A 22,786-nucleotide genomic window follows, 5' to 3' on the forward strand; every position below is an offset into this window, starting at 1 on the left:
CCATTTGGATTGACAGGGCTGCAGTGAGTGAACAGGAACGGTTTTGGGCTGCATATAAAGTATCTAATATAGTTAAGGTATGTAAGTACCCAAACTTATTTTCTTGTTTTAATTTTTTTAGTTAGACATAAGGAAAAAAAAAAAAAAAAAAAAAAAAGAGAGAGAGAGAGAGAGAGAAAGAAACTAAACTAAACTAAACTAAACTAATCTAATCGAAACTAAAATACCAGGATTTTTTACCTCGTTTTTGTGAAACTAACAAAACAGTGTCTGGGTCAGTGTAAGTGGTTGCAGTTCTTAGTGAGTTCTCAATGTGCTTTTCAGAGATTTCTGATGAAATTTCATTTTTTCTGTGCTTTGTCCTAGAAAACTGTTGCTCAAAAATGTACATTCTGCATGAACAAGGCATGATTGTGATGTGAAGGATGCTTTCTTTGGAAAGGGAAGTCTTATAATAGTCTAGTAGAGAGACATTATCAATATTTTCTCTGAGTTGAATGTCTGATAGCAACTCTTTTTGCAGGTAATTTATTTATGTCAACTGACTGTGGCGTTGTAAATATACCAAAAACTGATATTTTCAGCAGTCTTGAAATTTGTTCTCAAATTTTATTCTCAAAATTGAAAGCAAGTCTGTATATTTTTCAATGTTCACATGACTGTGCTTAGTCAGTGTATCAAACTGCGTAAAATTATTTGCCATAACCTGAGTTTGCACTGTAGTGCACTCTGTCATGCCCTTGTGTCAGTTCAGACAATGCCAATCTCACACCAGTATTTTAGATTTGCTGAGTAATGGGTGCATACTTGGGCCTGGGCCAAGCTGCTTGACAGGAAAGAACTGCCACCATGTTAGCACAGAGTAGAGGGCAGTCACAGGACACGCTGTGCCAAGCTAAGTTTACAGTGGGCCACAGGTTGGGCGTGCCTGCTCTTGATGTTCTACAAATTTTAATTTGGAGGTATGTCACTGCATTATAATTTGGCTACATGAATTTCCAGAAAGTCAAACTATGCTCTTTCAAATAGATTTTTAATGCAAGAAGATTCTGAGAATGTCAAACAAACTTTACCTTGCAGTAAACTCAATAGAATTTTTCAGATATAACAATATCCATAAATTTTATGTCGGCTTCTCCTCTGATAGGCACAGAGAATTTAATTTTGTTACTGAAATAGTAATATGTTAAAATGCTACTTAAGTCACTTTGTACTTGTTAATAGTTTATTTGCCTATGCAAAAGTCTTTTAGGTATAGTTTATTTAGCATATTTCCAAAAGAAAACAAACAAACAAACAAATAATAAACACAAATAATACATTGTAGAAAGAATAAGAGGTGGGTTTTTTTCTGTTTTTGTATATTTGTTTATTTTCTAGGATTCTTTTTTAAGTGAGCACATGAAAGGTAAAAGAGAATAAATGTTTTCTGGTTATGGTTCTTGATGTTAATGTATTGTTCAAAATATTTTTATTCAAACTTGAAGTGCATCAGCCTTTCAAGCACAAAACATCAAGGCAAGCAGAGCACAGAATCACTTTGAATCATGACAGTGTATATGAGATATTCCATGTAAATAATTTCTGCACTTTGTTTTAGAGCAGTCTGAACATTCCCATCACTTGTTTCCTTTCCTTTGCATCCTACAACTGTGGGAAAGTCACAGCATTTAGTACTTTATTTAAAGGTAAATTTTTGAAAAGGTCATACAGTTTAAGAGTAGGGAAGGTGTGTGAGACACATTAATCCCTTGCTTCCAACCCCTGGTAGTACAGTTAGAGTAACTAGTGCTGTTTTATAAGTTATTATTCTCTGAAGTCATTTTCTGTAAGTGAGCTGGTCACATATCAGCTCCTCATCGGATCTTCAAGGTCCCTGGATATCAGGCTGACTTATTCTTTCTTTACCAACCTTGAAGGTCCCAGGTACCCGGGGAAACAAATTCTGGTGTCCCCATCACAAAAAAGGGAATTGTAACCACACGCATGTGGAGCACTGATTCTGAAATCAAGCAGCTACAAATGCTAGGACTGAAACTGCTGCTGGATACCCAAACAAGTGATTCCCCAATGGTTATAGGGATGCCTTCATTATTTTCTGCTTCTGCTTCCTCCACATATTGAGTCTTGCATACCTTTAGGAGTTTCATGTGTATTTTTTGTTTGTTTGTATTGTACGCCAAGCATTAAGTTTTGATAAATCTGTCTGTCTTTGCAGCATCAGATGAGAGAAAGGCAGCCAAATAGCATCATGGGGTTACATGAGAAAAGCAGGAAAAGGAAGAGAAAGTAATAAGTTTCCAAAACGAATATGGGAAAAAGAAACAGATGTGAGTACTTAGGAACAAGCAAGAAAGAGCTACCAGAAAGATGAGTAAAAGACAAAAAACATTTTTGAAGAAAACCAGCTAGGGAGAAGAGTCTATTTTAAAAGCTGTGATAAGAATCACTAAACAGATGTGAATTACTTCTATCTTATACATGCATTTTTCTATGTACTTTTGTATTTGTCATTCTAATCATCAGTGTCTTTTGAGTTTTACTTCAAAATACGTAGGGAAAAGGAGAGCTGGAGTGTTACTGAGATAATGCTGAAGTACTACTTCATACCATTTCTGCAGCTGATCATAGATATAACACAAGCTTAGATCATCCACCAGGAACAAATTTCATGGAACAAGTGCTTTAAGAAATACAGATACAGAAAAATTTAAAACCATTTATTCTTACTTCCAACAGGATATCCAAAATCTCCAAACTGGTATCAGACAGATTTTCACCTTTATGGCTAATTTCCTCTCATCTTTGTTTACTTTCTAATTTTAGCTTTATGTGCTGCTAGAGCAGCTATTTGGAATCAGTACAGATTGATTAATCCAATATTGTGCCTTCCAGAAATAGGAAGAGAAAGAAAATGAACAAAATATGTGGGAGAGAGAAGTAGTGAGAGTCGGGTTGGAAACATCTGGCAGTGTATAATTAGCATGCAGCATGTTCTGTAATTCAAACAGATTATTAAATCAGTAACTTAGTAAAGTAATGCATATAATTCTGAATTACTTAGCATGGGGTGGTGGCAACATAAGATAGTCTTTTGAAAAGGGAATATAAAATCACCACTTGTTTTTAGTTTCAGTCTTATCCAAATTAACAGGCCAGTCAAGTTTTGATAATTTATGATCCAGGATGATATAAATGCATGTCTCATGTTAAAGTCATCTTTTCTACCATGACAACATGCCTTATGTTATGCAAGTTACTAGTTATGAAAAACACCCCATAGAAACAAGAACTGCAGTGGTAGTGTTTTAACTAAGCAAGCAGACACAAATCACATTATCTAGGAAAAAACTGTTTATGACAAAAATATAGAAGGTTAGCGATTTGAAAAAGTAATTAGCAGAAAATAATGTAAGAAAAATTATCACTTAAGCAAAAACATTACTGCTGTCTGCCAGAGTATCAGTTCATAGCCTTTGCCCAGTTCTTCCTCTGATAAGTTTACAAATGTGTTATGAATTCTTTTAAAAGATTACCATCGCGAACAACTTTATAATGAAATTAACTGCTACAGTTAATACTGCATCTGCAATTTTGCTTTAATTCATAGCTACAAAAAAAGCACTCCAGAATGAAGTTTGGCATACCAAAGTAGTTTCAAATAGGAAGAAAAATGTGTTCACGTTCACATCTGACATGAAAGCATGATACCGTATAAGTTATTATTTTAAAACTAAGAAATATGTCAAGATTTTGCGTGCCTTTTGCTGGTGTTTTTTGTTTGTTTGTTTGTTTGTTTGTTTGTTTTTGTTGTTTGTTTGTTTATTTTCAAATGAAAAATAGATTTATAATGGTAGACTGATGGTATTTAATTTTTTTTTCATAAATGTTCCAATCCTTTACACATATCCACTATTTTGTCCGCAAGTATTTTGCAGTTATTTTTATACTAATAAAAGCCTCTATAGAAAGGGTATTTTGACTACAACACTATTAATTTCTTATTGTTTCTTTTTTTCTTTTTTTTTTTTTTTCTTTTTCAGTTATCCATGAAATAAGATGAATAACATTTAGTTCAGACAGAGATAAGTGTGAGAAACTTTATAGAAGGAATAATAGACTTTCAAAATTAATACAGTGTTTTTTACCTTATTAACCCTCACAGAGCTGCTACAGTTTCATCAGAAAATATCTCTACCATGAGTAACATAATGAACATAAACAAATGCCTTTGTTTTTTACACAATGTATTGCAACTTCTCTATTGTGGAAAATCAAAGTGATGAGCACTTCCTCTGTTAATGAAAAAGCCTTGTGAATCTGTGGCTTTTATTTAAGCATTTACTACCACAGACCTGTTTATGCTGAGTCCTAAATCTTAGGTGGCAAACATTCATTTTTGTTGAGACACATCTCACGACACACTACTTCTGATGTGTGTCATGGTTTTGTAATTTTTGCTATTGGTATTCCACATCATAACATCATGTGGAGCACAGAGAAGAAGAACTACATGTCCCAGAGGACCTCATGGTCAGAGAGGGAAATATGTCACGGAAGTGACGCTCGCTCTCTCTCTTTCACTGCCCAGCAGTGGGTGTGGGTGTTCTTCCAACCAATGTGGTAAAAAGACGTCAGTAAATTTTATTTTGTTGGTGTTTTGATGACATTATTTTGACTTTGATCTGCACAATGTGTGTAGCTGGTCAAAGAAAGTTTATGCAGATTGTGATGAATGTATATTTTAATGATTTATCTTCAACTAGTTTAAAATTGCACTTCTTCCAAACAAATAAGTGGTTTCATAATTATAATTTGTCTCCTCTTAGTCATGGTATAAGAAGAAAAAATATTATAAGAACCTCACAAATACTGAAGAAGGGAAAATCTTAATTAAAAGCTACTTTATGTTTCCATTCAAAGTATCATATTAAATTATCTGTTCAGAAATCACCAAAAGGAGAGAACATAATGCTTCCCTTTTAGAAGCAACAGACTAATAACAATGATAATAATAATAAAATTCAAAAAATAAATTGAAACTTTAAACTACGCTGTGAGGATAAATGTAATTTTTAAATTGGATATCATTTCCTTTGCTAACAATAATGTGAAATTTACAGAGCAGTCTGTGTACCTGTACCTGGTAGCATGTAAGTTCACAACCACCTTCCCCAAAACAAGCAAAGAAAAATGGCATTTAAAAGATCCAATAGCACATTTTATTAGCAATAGGGGAAGAGTAGTTTTGTAAAACAATTAGCTTTGCAGTGATACTAAGAAATAATTCCCATCACAAGGTACATGGAACTAGAAAGAGTTAGATTTGCTCTAACCGAAAAAAGCAACTTGACAATTTTATCATCTCAGCAGAGCTTCTACAGCAAAACAGCTACTATAGCAAAAGAATGTTTCTCTTTTCCCACAGCAGCAGGAGATCTCCAGATGATTTTAAAGTCTAGGATTAATTATTATGTATCACTCTAGGCTATCTTTTCTGTTTATAAAAAATGCATTAGGGGCAGAACTGAATCTTGCTGCTACTTAATGTTATAAGTGTTATTGTTATTAATATGTAGATGGCACTATCTTAATATAAAGAGATCAGTTAGTAGGGAGCTTAAGTAATACTCCCATAAAGAGCTACTAAAATCAGTAGATAAAGCAACCAGTAAATGTGTATCCTGCCTCAGATCACTGTCCAGAAGTGTCAAGCTACTGTATCTTCAAGTACTCCATTCTCTACTGGAGAATTAAGAAAATCACTACAAGTAGCAGGAAAGAAGGCAGTAAGACATGATAATAGTCTGAGCTCTTGACATTAAGTGTGCTTTTCTACAAAATGGGAAGAACACAGAGAAACCAATGCTACAAGTGTCTGTTAACAAAGCACCCTGAGTTCAAAGTTGTTAACAGTCTTGTTACCAAGGATGGCTTACTCCAGCCAAAACCAGAGACAACAGAACAGAGCAAATGCTAATATAAAAATATGGTACTGCACTAAGTCCATGACAAATCAGAAGTCTTGGATTCCAGATATGCTCTTCACTTTTCCCAGAGAAGTAATACTTCTAGTAATAATCTACTATAAGACACTTATAAAACTGTAAGTTGCATCTGAAGTTTCTTTCCACAAAACACTCTATTATACTAACACACAGTCCAATTTCTGTATACAGAGAAACAGGTAAGGAAATTTGACTGAAGTGTAAATATTCTGTTAATACTGTTCTGTTGATATTCTTTGTCTCCTGTTCTCATAAAGAGAAATTAATCTCTGAGAATTTTTTCTTAGACACACATTTCAGTAGGAAAGACAGGCCTAAATATTTATAGGAAAAACAAAACCACCAACACCAACACCAAAAAACCTACAGTACTACTTTACTAAATTCCTTGTGAATATGATTTTTCTAGATGCTAGGAGTACATTGTGACACTAAAGGAAAGGAATTTCACTACAGAAAGGTTTTCATTAAGCAAAAAAGTAAGTTAAAAATTTGCATGAAACTAGACTAAGCACTGTGGAGGAAAAATAGAAAAAATAGAGATTATTTCCTTAATAAATCAATTAATTAACATTATTCAAAGAAAACATGTTTCTTTATACTGTCTCCACTGGGCATGCTAACTCTTAAGCATAAGACAGCTGTTTCCTTTGCAGAACTGATTTTAGACAGTAAATAGTCTGCAGGTAATTGACAAGTCAAGCATGTAAAAGCCCCTCAGAGGTTGAAAATATATTTATGCATTTGTAATATTAATGACAAGTTTATCCTTTGAAAGAAACAAAGACTATGCTTCCTGTTTAACTTGACATTTCTTTTTCAATAAATTCTGTGCACACTTTGAGTGCTTACTATGGATCAGAATTGATCAGGATAAGAAATAGAACAGGTTTATTAGTTTCCTGAACAAGCTGTACTTATGAGAAGAGACAGAATGAATAAAAATATAACTGTACAACCAGTTATGAAAAATTGCACAAAAGGTTGGAAGAAAATGGCATGCATTAACAACTGTGTTACACAAAACAGTCCCAAGATACTCATAGTTTTATATCTGTTTACATATGCTCTTTTTCTCATGAATGTACTAGAGACTCAGCTATCCAGTGTCGTGCTTAAAGTTTATGTAAACAGTGAGTTCTGAAAGGACTTTGTAAATGTTAATAATGAGAACTTTTGCAAGCACAGCCACAATCATAATTTAGCCAAATAAATACAAACTATTGCTTAAAACAAAAACAAAACAAAACAATAGCAGATTGAAATGTCACGTTATTTTACTGTACAGACCCATTATTTCTGTTTATCAGTCAATCTGCATACTCAGAATCTTAAATATTTATTAGTTTCATCCGGTTCAACTGAAATAGATTTCCAGTGTTTTCTATTATTTTGCTATGCAATACACGTTAATTTATAGAATAAAATAAATTGTAGAAATCATTTGGGCACTATTCCTAAACAGTGAATACCTTCTAGATACATAATTATATTTGAGGATATGGCCTGTACAAGTTTTCCCTTTAGAAACACAGCAACCTGAGCTTTCCTTAAAAGAGATTCAATTCAAGAGAATAGTGGTTAAAGTGAGTGAGTTATTTTTTGAAAATGAAATTCATTCTTGAATCCACCAAAATAAAATAAAGACAGTTTCAGGTTTTCTAATGATGTTTTCCAATTGATAAAATTGATTCAGAAAAGAATTTAGAAATAGTTTAATATAGATTCTATACCTTTGAGTGATATGAAAAATCATATTTTTAACTATAATTTCTTTCTGATTGGTCATATTTAACCACCACATATTTGAATCCTCTCCATCTGAGGCTTGTTGTAGACTATTTTCTGATTTGTGAGCTCTATTCTACTGCACTGCATTGATTTATTTTAAAAATGTTTCTGGAACGGCTTTTACATGATGATCAAGTCTGTATATCTATTTTCTGTTATTTCAAGTTCTACAAGATTTTCTTACCATTTAATCAATAAATAAAAAAAAAAATGCAGGAATGGAAAAGTCATAAATAAGAACAGTATTTCAGTGACTAATAATTGACCCATGCTTAAAGGACAGTACATCTATTTATATTTTATTCAGAAATACATGTTCCTTATGAAAAAGTAGAGTTTCATATACGCTGACAATGTTCTGATTTCTTTCCAAGTTACTGGTTCTTTCAGAGTTTGGTAAATATTTCAAAAATTTCATAAGCCCATTTCAACTTCAAGCTAAATCTTTGTCCAACAATGAAATTTTGAAAAGAATCCTGGTAGATGTTACACAGAAAATAGAAAACTACCTATAACAGAATCTGAGACAATTACTGTATCGTGGATTAACTATTTGATTTGCCCTTTTAAATGATAAAAGAAAAAAAAAGTAATTTCAAAAGCTGAACAATCAAGACGTTAAACATAACATATTAAGCTGATATTTCCTTTTCCAGACTTCAAAATGCTCTAGTTTAAATGTAGCATCTCAATATTTTAATTACATGGGTTCATAGTCATCTCTGAAAAATTAGAATTAAGATTTTATTTTATTTTTGCAAAATGGTCCTTAAGTCTATTTATCATAGAATCATAGAAAATCCCAAGTTGGAAGAGACTCATACTAGCATTATGATCAGTTCGCTGGGAGCCTGTTTCAGTTCCTAACCATCTTCTTGGTGAATAATCTTTTCCTAAGATCTAACTCAGCTTCATGCCATTCCCTCAGATCCTACAAATGTCTGCTCTTCTTTAGGCTGAAAAAAAAAAAAAGTGTGGCTTTAGCTGCCTCTCATATATCTTGCCCTCTGGACCCTTCTCCATTTTCTTTGTTCCCCCTGCTTTGGACACTGTACTTATGTCTGCCTTATATATTGTTCATTACTACACACAGTGCTTGAAGAGAAGCTGCACCACTGCAGTGTAGAGTGGGGTAACCACATCCCTTTGGTTGCTTTGCAGCAGTAAATATGGAAGAAATATATTGTGGTAGAAATAGTGTTAAGTGTTCACTAGCATCATAATTTCTTTCAGTTTTTATTGCACTTCTAAATCCACTCTTATTTACAGAGATAGATTTTTGTAATAAATGCAGTTTTCCAAACACAGTTGTTATTACAGACAAGAGGACTTTAAGTTTGCAACAGATGGGCTATTTGTTTAATCATCTTTGCCAAAAACTAAAGAGATTTTGTTCAAGGAAAAGAAATGCTGTTGGTACATTTAAGACACAATTTTGCCCTTTAATTATGTAAATTTTATTTAACAATGAAACTGTGTTTTATAGCCTCTGATTCAGTGTGTGCTTAATATTCACCAAAATAAATGAATAAATAAACAATACAAGGATGAGACACTATGAAGTGTTAACACAAAAGATAGAGTTACAATGACTGTAAGCAGAACAAAAAGTCTCCATGAATAACTGCAATATAACAGATTTATGCTGAGTCTAAGAATAGTGCCCCACCCATTGAATTGCCATTATATCAGGCTATTTCCTATTACTAGACCAATTTTTAAGTGCATTCAAGTCACCGGAATGAGAAATATTTAGTATAAGAATATTTTATTTTATATTTGTATTTCATTGATATTTATGTCCACGCAGCATTGCTCAGCAGCAACTAAAACACTGGAGTGTTATCAAGATTATTTTTCTCCTAAAGCTAAAACACCAAATGCTATGAAAGAAATCAAACCAGAAACTATGAAGGAAATCAGTTCCATCCCAGCTGAAACCAGGACAAAAGTGAACAGAGACCATCCTGTCATTCCACATAGTAACATAAATTCCGATGACAAATTCCATTACTCACAGGGTAAAGAGATTAAAGGTATTTCTAGCAACTAAGTAACCTAGCATACTTAACAGTCTGAATAGATGTGCTGGACATGGAAACTTATTGCTTTTGACTTAAAAAACAAACAAACAAACAAACAAACAAACAACAAAAAAAAAACCCTCTTTTTCTTTAACACAAATCCACTTGAGTTAATTTATGCCTACTTGTAGGCAAAAGCATAATCAGCTCTGATCTTCAACTAATAAACCTGCTAAAACTCAATATATGAATTCTATATGCAATGAGTGAAAAGGAAATATTTTTCCCTGGTAAACCTTAATATGACATGGAATTTGCACTGCTCGTCGCTTATGATATATTTTTCCCCATTGTGTTTTAAACATTTAAACATTTCATAGTAGAAGGCCTTGCATAGTTAGAATGAATGCTGGTTAGCTATTTGATGGCATTTATTAGCGAATGGGAATCTCACACTAGAAAACATATGTTCACACACTGTAAATATATTAGCTTGCTTTCTTAAATACGCTTCACATCTTAGAACAAACATTTCACTAATAGAGAGCTTTTTCAAAGGACATTATTGTAAAGAAGCTTTCTCCTCTTACCATATTTCTTTACAGATGATTGATTTGAGATTTTTTACTATTTAGTGGGACTCCATCATGATCTCACTCCCCCTTCTCCCCTGTCACCAGCAATCTGCATTCCTTCCAAGACATAACATATTCAAATTGTTCCTAAAATAAAATAAAATAAAATAAAATCTGAAGGTATCTTTTTAGCTAGATCTTCTGGGGATGTATTTTTTTTAGCTGGCCTCTTTCTTTATCACCTGGGGAAAATCCTAGTTTCTGAAGCTACTGATGGACTGCACACTACCTGCTTTTTATTTGAAAAAGGATTTTTTAAAAAATGAACTACGACACACTGCAGCAGACAGATGATATTAAACCTCTCTGTGATTAACTGGATGAAGAAGAAAATGAAATAGTAACCTATGGAGAGTTGCTTTTTTTTTTTTTCTATTTTTTCTTTTTTTCCCTTTTATACAATTTGTTACATAGAAGGGAAATCCTTTCTTCTAAAGCCCTTTGGAAAAAAAGCATGGGCTCTTCAACATTGGCTACACAGCATTGTTCACGAAAAAGCAAATACTAGGGTTTAGGCAAATGAAATAATATTAAAAAAAATTATTGTTTCTTTTAATTTTTGCTCTCTAGATGCTTTTATTCATTCACAGTTTTTTTCTCTTTTCAAAACATAAAAAAATATTGCAGAATCTAATTCTTCAACAAAATTAAGAGCCTTTACTTTTAGTATACTCTCAAAAATACCTGACCAAGAGCAATCAATCAGGTGCTGCACCTGATAAAATATACATCTCTCCACCGCCATCAGTCTTTCCTGTTTGTCAGTGAATGCTTCAGTGGCATCTTCTGGTATTCAAAAGAATGAATAATCACCTTGCTGTGAAATATTTTTTTCCATTAAAAATATACATGATGAAAAAAGCTTACAGAAATGAAATTAAAAACAAAAAAAACAAAAAAAAAAACCCAAACAACAAACAAACAAACAAAAAAAACATGTGGTTCTTCTTCAATTCTTGTTTTTACACCAGTTGAAGTAATAATGAATGAGGAGAAATTAAAATCCAGTGATCTGGTAAATAAACTGCTTCTAGAGCTATTACTATTCAACATAACTGCTTACAATTTTATCATTTGACATAAAATGAGAAATGGTAGTAGATCGGGAAAAAACAAGAGAAAGAAGAAAGGAGGGGAAAAGGCAACAGCTAGCTTTACCAAAAAATCCCACCAAACTGATTATTCTTAATGCATTTCTCCAAAACTCTCTTTTATATATTATGACTTACATTTTCTAGAAACTGGTGGATAGTAAAATAAATTAATGTTTATCACAGAATCACAGAAAGGTTGGAAAGACCTAGAAGATCATCCAGTCCAACCATTACCAATACTTCCCAGCTAAATCTTATCCCTCAACACAACATCCAAACGTTCCTTGAACACCCCCATGGTCAGCGACTCCACCACCTCCCTGGGCAGTGCATTCCAGTGCCTCACCACCCTTTTGGAAAAGTAATATTTCCTAATGTCCAGACTGAATCTCCCCTGGCGCAGCTTGTAACTATTGCCTCTAGTTCTATCACTGATTACACAAGAGAAGAGGCAACCCCCAGCTCACTACAACCTCCCTTCAGGAAGTTATAGAGAGCAATAAGGTCTCCCCTGAGCCTCCTCTTCTCCAGGCTGAACCATCCCAGCTCTCTCAGACACTTCCCATAAGGCCTGTGCTCCAGACCCCTCACCAGCTTCATAGCCCTCCTCTGAACACATTCCAGGGCCTCAATGTCTTTCTTGCAGTGAGAGATCAAAACTGAACACAGTAATGAATTGGAAAGGAAATGAAAATTGGTAAGAACTAGACATTCCATTTGATCTTTTACAAGAACAGTACTTTATAGCTTCATAAAATGTTACTTAGTTCAGAGGATTAATCACAATTCCTTTAACTGTGTGTATTTTCCCTTGATATGGCATATACTGTGACACTACATCATAGATCTTGCTCAGTATATCCCAGTAACAGGTGAATCCTGAGAAGCCAACAAAACGACTTCCTTAGTCACAAGAGTTTTGAAATAAAATCACTGGCAGCTCAATTCTGGGTCACTGCTCCTCAGTACATGTTATTGGATGTCACCAAGCATTTCCAGAGTCTTTTGAATTGTTCTCTTTTCTGAGGAAGCTGTTAAAACAAATATCAATTATGGGACCACATTTAACAATGTTAAACTACTGGGAACCACTGGTGAGTGTCTCAAAATAACTAGTCCTGAATATATCAAAAGTACTTTGCATAGAAAAGGAGCTTATCTAGAAGCAAACTGTTATCTCCAATTAAAAATTTATTAAAATGAGCACTCATTCACCAATACACTTACTGTAGACTGTTATCCCTGTGGGGGAAAAAAAAAAAAAAAAAAAAAAAAAGTTTTTTCATCCAACCTACCAAACATTCAAAATTTGCCTTTTATGCACTGTGAATACTTGCATTCAGCTCCACGTGGCCATCCAGAGTGCAGGCTCATAATTGTGCCTGGATTAAGCAGGTTATGAATGCAGTGATGAACTGAGTGCTTCTTAACCAGTTTGGTCCCACTTCCATAAGCAATTCATAAATTAATAAACCTTGATAATACTAGAAGAGCCTAAAGCTGTACCTGACACACCAGTGACTGGTGCTACTGTGCTGGGTTGATTTAGCAAGGAATGACTACAGGGGGCTGTGGGGCTCTTCTGTGAGATAAGGTCCAAAACACAGATGGTCCCAGTTGGCTCATCGTTTATGATTGGATTATACTCCCTCATTTCCCAGCACCCAAGCAACACTCAGGGAAAATAGGGAGACAACTCAAGAACTGAGGACTGAGGTTTGCCTGAGTGTCCTGTATGTCTAAGCCTTAGAAGGACAACATAAACTAGAAAACTATTAATGCTTCTCACTGTATCCATTGAAATATATGAGCATGCATGTTTAATCATTGAATGCAAATTCCCTAATGTGCCCTATTAACTAGGCAACGTTTAACTAACAATACATGTTTTAATAAATCTCAAGTCGTTCTGCAAATCAAAATGTATGATCCATATTTTTGTCTATAATTAGCTTTCACTGAACAATTTTATTGGGAAACCTTCACCCTAATTAATAATTCTTCCATTTTTTCTAATGACTGAATTTGTCTATGTAAGCTATCCATACAATATGAACAAAGTGATTATTTTACAATTATTTAGCTCACGGGTAGTTTCTGGCTTTAAAAACAGCTGTCATGTACAGATTTTACTTCCTGGTATTTCAGAAATAGTAATTTTTAACAGCCAGCTGTCTCCTCTTTGTCTAAATACTAACATATTTTCCAAATGTCACTGTTGCAATAAGTAAAACACTCTTAAGGGTATTAAGCTTTCCTTGTCACTGCCACCTGTGTGTCATATACTGTGTTTCTCACAACCAAAAGCTGCTCACAAGAGTCATCCCTTTCTTGGAACTGGAGTCTTAAATACATTTCTACCCAAACCTATAAACATACTGAAGAGTCACAGAAAAATGATGGAACAGACACAATAAAGGTATTGAACAAGGAAAGTTCTGCCTATTTTTCACCCATCCTTCTCTATTTATACTTATTCCCATTCAGATATCCCAATCAGATTTGTTTGTCAAAAAGATTCCTTTCTTCAGCTCCAGTTTCTAAGGATGAAACTCCTCTAGTTTCATCCCTACCACTTTATTTATTTATTTATTTATTTATTTAGGTTAAAGTTTTGCTCCTCTAGTTCGGATCTCAACATATTTTGGCCCTGAATTATCATAGAGTTATAGAATCATAGAATAGCTTGGGTTGGAAGGGACCTTAAAGGTCATCTAGTTCCAACCCTGGGCGGGGTTACCAGCCACTGAATCAGGCACTAGTTCAGGTTGCTGATCGAACCTAACCCTGAACACCTCTAGGGATGCTGCACACACAGCATCTCTCGACTTCCAGTGCCTCACCACTCTCTGAGTGGAAAATTTTCCTCTAACATCTAATCTAAATTTCCTCTCTTAGCTAAAAGCAGTTACCCCTTCTATCATTATTACATCATGTAAAAAGTCAGTCTCTTTTCTGACTAGAAGTTCCTTTTAAGTACGGGAATGCCACAATGAGATCTCCCCAGAGGCTTCTCTTCTCCAGGCTGAGCAAGCACATCTCCTTCTGCCTCTCTTCATATGAGAGGTGCTGCGGTTCTCTGATCATCTTCATGACTTCTGGACCCACTCCAACAATGCTACGTCTTTCTCATGCTGTGGGCCCCAGAACTGAACACAGTATTCCAGATGGGGAAGAATAAATGGGAACAATCACTTCCTTCTCCCTGCTGGCCACCCTTCTTTTGGTGCAGCCCAGGATAACACTGGCCTTCTGGGCTGCAAGCTCACATTGATAGCTTATGTTTGGCTTCTCACCCATCAGGATTTACAAGGCCTTCTCTGCAGAGCTGCTCTCAAAAAGTTCTTCTCCCAGCCTGTTCACACTTCTCACTTGTCCTTGACGAACCTCATTATGTTCATATGTGCCTGCCAGTTCCATCTATATTTCTTCCTTCTGTTGTGTCAATTGCATCACAAAGCTTGATGTCATCAGCAAACTTACTGAAAGTATACTTAAACCCACAGTCTATGCCACTGAGGGGCACAGAGGTGAGGCTTATACCCCTGTAGTTTCCCAGGCCTTCCTTTCTTCTTTTCTTAAAAAAATGGTAGTGACATTTCCCTTTTTCTAGTTACTAGGGACTTTCTCTGACAGCCAATTATAATGTCTTTGATTGACTCATGTCCACAATGCTTAGGGCATTATTGAAAATAAAATAAAAACAAGGGCTTTGTGCCCTACCCTGAAGCCTGGCACAAAATTACATATGGTCTGTCAATGATCACAGCATTCATAAGTTCAAATCATATGTCTAAATGAGTAATGTACCAGCTATTCAGGGAGCCCTTACTTTAAGACTGTGCAATAAAAGCAGTTACCTAGGGATGACTGTATACAATATATATTTGAGAAAGGAAGCCAAATGGGAGAAAAGATACATGTTTCAGAGACTAATGGATTTGACATAAAAAAATACTAGTGACTATATGGTGCCACAAAGGATACTTTTAATGAAGACTTTGTCTATTGAGCTGCAGCATAAACCTTCTGTGCCTCCAACTGGGTAAATTACAATGAAGCAGGAGATTTTTCCTTCTTTAATCACATCCACAGGTCCTAAACTGAATTTGATCATAGGCTTCTGATTAAGAAAAACAGCTTATGTTTAACATACGATCTCATTGTTACTGGACAACATTTGGCACAGTGTTCTACTTAACCAACCTCTGAAAACAAAAAAAGTAGAACTTATGTTCAGAATCAGTTACTTAAATGTAGTCATCCACAATACAGGTTTTCATGTGAACTAACTGTTGTTGCAAAAGACACAGTTACTATAGCTAAAGTACACCAGTGAACTATTCACCACACACTGAAATGGGCCTTTGAAATGATTTGAAAAATTTAGAATATTTCTAGGATACAGTTAAGAGTCTGATCTAGAGGGGAATCCTTTCAAGAGGATCCAGGAACAGAGTATGCTTTCTCCCTGCATTTATTCCCAGAACATACAAAAGAGTATTCATACCACAGTATGGTTCTAGAAAATAGGTAACAAATTTGTAGGCCAAATTTGAATTACAGTCTGCTAGCCACATCCCTCTAGTAAAACAGGAGACAAGGGAATCTTAGTTGCTGCTCTGCAGATACATTGCTTGAGAGAATGTAGGTTATGAGTATTTTAGTGTAGATTCATGCTTTTTATGAAGCCTGCAATTTTTTTGCTTGATAATAACAATCTTTTTGCAAATATATAGAACTAGGTCTTGCTTATTTCTCTCTCTACAGTATATTATTTCTAGGAAAAATAAACAAAGAAATACAAAACAAACAAAAAATCTTGCTTGTGTAAAAAAAAAAAAAGATGATCCACAGCACTGTTGTTGCAATTATTATAAGTTAAATTTTGTGCACAGGTTACAAAGAAATCTGTCAAAACAGAGAGTAATTGTCAACATTTTGTATTATGAAAAAATACTTATTTTTTCTATTTTTTCTTCTTTTTTTATACTATTTTAAAATAAGATTGAGATGTTCTCAGTAGAACAGACATATAAGCAGTGAAGTGACATAGTCTTGCCAAAGAAATCCAAGTAAGATCACTTCACACAAAAAATAGGAGATTAGAAATACTGTTGTGTACAAACAACAAAAAAAACCTGAAATCCTACTTAGACATAAAAGATTTTTTTTTTCTTTACTTAGGTAATATCAAATGCATATTAAACTGTAAAACAATATAACAAATGTTAAACATCATAACAGAGACTTTATTGATTTTACTATCTGGTGGGTATCACTAGTCATAAACTTTTGAATTCTAAGCCAGTTGGAGATGGCAGAAATCTACTGAGAAGCCCTTCATTACATCGCTTCCATAATGAATTTGTACACATTACTGCTCTACTTTTAGAGCTGATGTTGGTGTAAATGAGTAGAAATAGCAAAACAAACTGACCAGAGAATACAGAAGCAGCTATGTTACTTGACATCATTTTAAATCTTTCAGTCTTATAAACTACCATTCTCCAACAGTCATGTCATTAAAACAACAAATACTGATCACACTGTTTATTTTATTTGCGTATATATATTCTTAAATTTGTAATCAAGTGAGTCAAAATATAGATTTTTTGATTATGTTTTAAAGTTAGAATATGGATTGGATATTTAATCCAGAGTTTTCATTTCACATTTGGCACTCTGTGGGGTTGTACATGATTTCTACTTCAGGCTGTAAATCCTCATTCTTTGTATTCAAATTATACAGTGAATCTATCTCAGCCTAGTTTAGTGATGATTTATTTAAATCCTACATACCTAATGACTGACAATTGATTTATAATAAGCACAGATCGAGATAAATGCAGTCATTTTGTCAAATCTACCTTTGCTGCCTAAAATAGTCTTTTCTTGTGTCCCAGTCAAGCATTTTGAATGAACACTACCTTAACAAAATAATGTATTGTAGTCTAGCTAAGATTTGTATTCAGTCTAATTATTTTGTTCAATGAACAGTAACTGTTCAGGTCCTAAACTTTTAGGACAGGAAGGTTGATGAAGCAATGGAAAGAAAACAGCTGTACAAATGAGAGATAATATGATCATTGCTGCTACTGCACTTTCTTCCAGTTCTACCTGATCTCATGATTTGTTATTTTGCATGTTTACACAGGCCTATTTCTTCAGCCTGTCCAGGTTTCTCTGAATGGCTTCCCTTCCTTCAAGTGTATCAATGGCACCACTCAGCTGGGTGTCATCTGCAAACTTGCTAAAGGTGCACTTGATGCCATTGTTTATGTCATTGGTGAAGATGTCAAAAAGTACCGGTCCCAAGACTGACCTCTGAGGGACACTGTTCATGACCGGCCTCCTCCCTGACACGGAACCACTGACCACAACCCTTTGGTTGGGTCCAGCCAGCCAGTTCCTAATCCATCACACAGTCCATCCTTCAAATCCACACCTCTCCAGTTTAGAGAGAAAGATGTGGTGAGGGACCACATCAGAGGCTTTGCAGAAGTCCAGGTAGATGACATCCATTGCCCTTCCCACATCCAAAAAAGCCATGAATCCATCATAGAAGGCCACCTGGTTGATCAGGCAAGATCTGCCTTTGGTGAAATCATGCTGGCTGTCTCAAATCACCTCTATGTTTCCTATGTGCCTTAGCATAGCTTCTAGGAGGATCTGCTCCACGATCTTCCCAGGCACAGAGATGTGGCTCATAGATCTGTAGTTCCCTGGGTCTTCCTTTCTCCCTTTCTTAAAAATGGGAGTAATATTTCCCTTTTACCAGTCCTCGGGAACTTCACCAGACAGCCAGGATTTTTCAAATATGATGGAGAGCGGCTCAGCAACCACATCAGCCATCTCTTTCAGAACCCTAGGATGGATATCATCTGGTCCCATGGACTTACACACATTCAGTTTCATGAGGAGAGCTCGGACTTGTTCCACCATTACAGTTACTGCTCAGGTTTCTGACCAGTTTCCCCCTCAGAGGGGGAACACTCTCCTTGGCCTGTCTCCTCCTGCCTATGTACCTGTAGAACCCCTTCTTGTTATCTTTCACATCCCTCACCAAGTTCAGCTCCATCTGCACCTTGGCTTTCCTAATCCTATGTCTGCACACACAGACAACAGCCCTGAATTACTCCAAGGCTACACAACCATGCTTTCACTTCCTGTACATGTTCCTCTTTTCCCTCAGTTTAAGCTGCAGGTCCTTGCACAGCCACAATGGTCACCTGCCTCCCCTGCTCGACTTCTTTTGCTGGGGAATGGAGAGCCTTTGCACTCTCAAAAGGGTGTCTTTAAAGAGCTGCCAGTGCTGTTCTGCACTGATGCCCTTAAGGACAGTTTCCCAGGGAATCCCACTCAGCAGTTCCTTGAGTACCCAGAATTTTGTTCTCCTAAAGCACAGGGTCCTAGCTCTGCTTTTTGCCAGGCCCGCATTCCTCCAGAAAAAAAAAACCAAACTCCACCAAGGCATCGCCACTACAGCCCAGGCTGCCTCCAATCTTAACCTCTCTAAAGCTCTTCTCCACATTTGTGAGGACCAGGTCCAGTAGGGCTTCACCTCGGGTCAGTCCATCTATTACTTGGACCAGGAAGTTGCCCTTGACAGACTCCAGGAATCTCCTGGATTGTCTGCCACCCACCATGCCACTATCCCAGCAGATATCCAGGTGGTTGAAATCCCCCATCAGGACAAAAGCTCGCGTGCAGGACACCTCCTGCAGCTGGAGCAAAAAGGCTTCATCAACAGACTCCCCCTGATCAGATGGTCTGTAGCAGACCCCAACCACTAGATGCCTTTTACTTGACCGATCCTTGATTTTTACCCACAAGCTCTCAACCTGATCGTGGCTGTTCCTCAGACACAGCTCTTCACAATCTATCCACTCTTTGACACAGAGGGCAATTCCCCCACCCTTCTTACCTTGCCTATCCCTTCTGAAGAGCCAATACCCCTCAATGGTGGTATTCCAGTTATGGGAGTCATCCCACCATGTTTCTGTGATAGCAACAAGGTCATAACTTCCCAAGTGCAACATGGTTTCCAATTCCTCCTGCTTGTTACCCAGGCTGCATGCATTGGTATAAAGACACTTAGAGGATCTAGGATCCCCTAGAACAGCAGCATCCCTCTTCCCTACTCCATCCCTTTGTACTCCACCCTCTTTGCCCATCAAGTTTGGTACAAGGCCTTGAACTACCCGCTCAACCCCAGAGACACTCATTTTGCCACCTTTACCCTTTCTTAATAAGAAATTAATAATCCACAGATCAAGTATTTTTGAGAAATATTTTTCTTCAGACAGAGAAAATATATGGTAAGCTAAAAATCAAATACAGGAAAAGTCAAGATTTTCTTGTATAAAGACCCTCAAGATAGTGTTAAATATGTGAGCCTTGAACTAGGACATATGATTAGAGTAGAATAAAAATTGCACAGTGTCAAGACATTATACAAGTGTTTATTTTATACATTTAATGTACACTATCCTTTGAAGTACCACTCCTCCAAAAGACTGCATGAATTTGCTATGTTTTAAAGCAACTTAATAAGGACAAAACAGTCAGAAAAACTGTAGGGCTCTGAAATACTGAATGTAATAGAATAATTGACCATTCAATATGAAAACTAGAATTTTTAAGAATACAACATATTTTAAGCAATAGTATACTGCTAGGGTAATCATTTCTGAGTCATAAATAATAAACCTCTCCATTGGTCCCCCAGAGCCTAAAGCCTGTCACCACACATTTGTCTCCAAAACTGAGTGAAAACACTTCCTATATCTGTAGCACTGAGTGGAGAAAAAAGTTGTCCTGAACTTCAGCGGCTATATATTCAATTAAAATTGCTAGTTTTATCTTAGCAAAAATGTATCTTCCCTTCCTCTCTGTTACTTCTGAGTCTGAGGACTATACACATGTTTAGAAGACTGTGACGAGAAATTAGAAAAGGTATGTGTACTCTTAATATGTTTTTATTTTTATGCAAAGCAATGCCTTTAGTATGGGTATTTCTATATCATACTTTATCAACTTATTTAGATTTATTTTGCTTATTTATTTTAGTTATTAATTTAGATCATAAACTTATTGGAAATAGGATACCCTTGGTGAAATTCATTAGACTAAATAACAAAACAGAGATTTGGCTTTGGACAAGAGCCCCAGATTCTAGTGTAATACAAAATAGGCAGTAATCTCCGTTCCTTTCCTGACTGATTATGAAAAACTGACAAGAAGTGAAAGACTGTGAAAATAATTTTTGGTAAAGAAAAGATTAAACCATGCCTGCACGTATCGAAAGATTAAAGGTAATCTTCTCGTTTCCACAATAAGTTCATTATGCAATTCTAACATTATTTCTAACATTATTTTTCTCTTCAGGATTTCTAAATTGCTATGTGAGCAATGCCCAATTCAGCCCATTGTGTTTCTACCTGTCTGAGATTACTGCAACTGCATTCTGCTTTTCACTTTAATAATACGGTTATGTTAGACTGATAAACTAGCACTTCATAATGGACAGAAGCAGTTGTACTTGAAAAATCTGCCATGCACCAGAAGAAACAAAATAATATCTGCATTCATGAAGGTTTTTATTTGAACAAATCTAGTATCTTCATCTTCTTCACAAAGCTAATGTGTTTTTTGGTTTTTTTGTTTTGTTTTGTTTTGTTTTGTTTTCTCTCTGTATATCAGTATCTTCAGGATGTCCAATATAAATTTCTGCACCAGAAATTCAGTTTCATTAGTCCTCTGCTACTAATGTGATCAAACACACACCATATCTAAATATAGTATTCAGACATTACTGGCAATTAAAACAAACAAACAAACAAGCAAACAAAAACAACAACAAAACAGCACAAACCAACACTGTGATGAACAAAAACCATAAGAACTAACAAACCATCACTGAGGATAAACATACTCATGTCAGCCTGTTGGCTATGTTTGATATTCAATTGTACTTCACAAAGGACAAAGAATGCAGCAAGCAACATAGGCAGCCAGGAGTTCAAGATCTGACTTAGCTTGGACTTAGTACCAGTCATATGAAACTGAGAACATTCCTCCAGTTTAAATAGTGGTTATATTTGTAATTTAATGTTTTCATTTTCATTCCTAATGTAAAATTATAAATATTGAATAGTTTGACTCATGTAGTTCTCTCTGAGATACATCTACCACGACAAAATCTTAACTTTCAGCACAGTTCCATTACATTAGTTCCTTTAATTATCAGAAACAACTTCTGTGCTAGACTGCCAAGTATTACCTCTCCTGTTAAGTCAGTAGGTAAGAGGGCAATATTATTATAAGGCCTATTAATTAACTGAAATAACGTAATGAGGTCTAGGCACTAACATATGCTGTGATGGAACTGACACTTATCATCATACCATCCTCAGAGAAGTCTTATAATTACAGTCCTATTCCAGTATACCTTGGAAACATTATGTAGACAACTTCTGCACATTTTTTCCAAAACAATTCAATGGTGTTTCCTAGTGGAACATATGATAATTTCACTCTTTGAATGTATGAAGGAAATGGAATCATGGACTTACAGTCTGTAATTTTCAGGACTCTTTTTACTTCTCCACTTCCTGATCCTCCACAACCATCTTCATCATCGCAGACTCCACTGATCTGTTCATCCACACTTCCACCACTGCCTGTTTGCCGTAGATCCCAATTATCATATTTAGGAAATGATTTTCCCCGTAACAGCTGAGGACAAGACATGGCATGCAAGTTAGCAGTACAGATGAAGAACTTCAGAGAACATCCAAAATTTAATATCTCTTTCTCTAATATGGTTTTGATTTTAAAAGAAAAATACAGGATCCAAAGAAAGGTAATACTGACTTTTTTATCCTCCAGTTTTACAGTCAGATTTAAAAGATGTCCATTCTTCATTTATTATTTAAAAACATATGTAACATTTCTGTTTGTATTTCTTCTATACTGCTAAATAAGAGATTGGTCATTAAACCCTAGCCAGGAGGCCAATCATCTTGTCCTTCATGCTTTCAGTCTGGAATCATTTTGAGGAGAGAGACAGCATCCATGCTAAATAGCAACTGGACTTGCATCCATTCCAGACCCATATGGTGTCCACATGGTCTTAAAATACAATTAATATCTTGTGTAGAATTTTCAGTTCAAAATATCTGGACTAACACAAGAGCTGTGCTTTGTATATTGGCATATGTCTGTTACAT

At 35.5% G+C, this 22,786-nt stretch overlaps 1 protein-coding gene across 6 annotated transcripts in view; it reads right to left on the reverse strand.

Moving 5' to 3' along the window:
- GPC5 (glypican 5) overlaps nucleotides 1-22,786 on the reverse strand; it is a 519,876-nt gene that overhangs the window by 227,840 nt on the left and 269,250 nt on the right. For 5 of the 6 annotated variants that reach the window (XM_032442041.1, XM_032442040.1, XM_032442039.1 and 2 more), the window contains exon 7: nucleotides 22,130-22,292. In XM_032442041.1, the coding sequence (XP_032297932.1) occupies nucleotides 22,130-22,292 (163 nt within the window). Of the gene's footprint in view, nucleotides 1-10,409; nucleotides 10,546-22,129; nucleotides 22,293-22,786 lie in introns of those variants that run through there. The other variant, XM_032442042.1, reaches the window with a different exon arrangement.

This window comes from Coturnix japonica, chromosome 1 (assembly GCF_001577835.2).
Source record: "Coturnix japonica isolate 7356 chromosome 1, Coturnix japonica 2.1, whole genome shotgun sequence".
Lineage (NCBI taxonomy): Eukaryota > Metazoa > Chordata > Aves > Galliformes > Phasianidae > Coturnix > Coturnix japonica.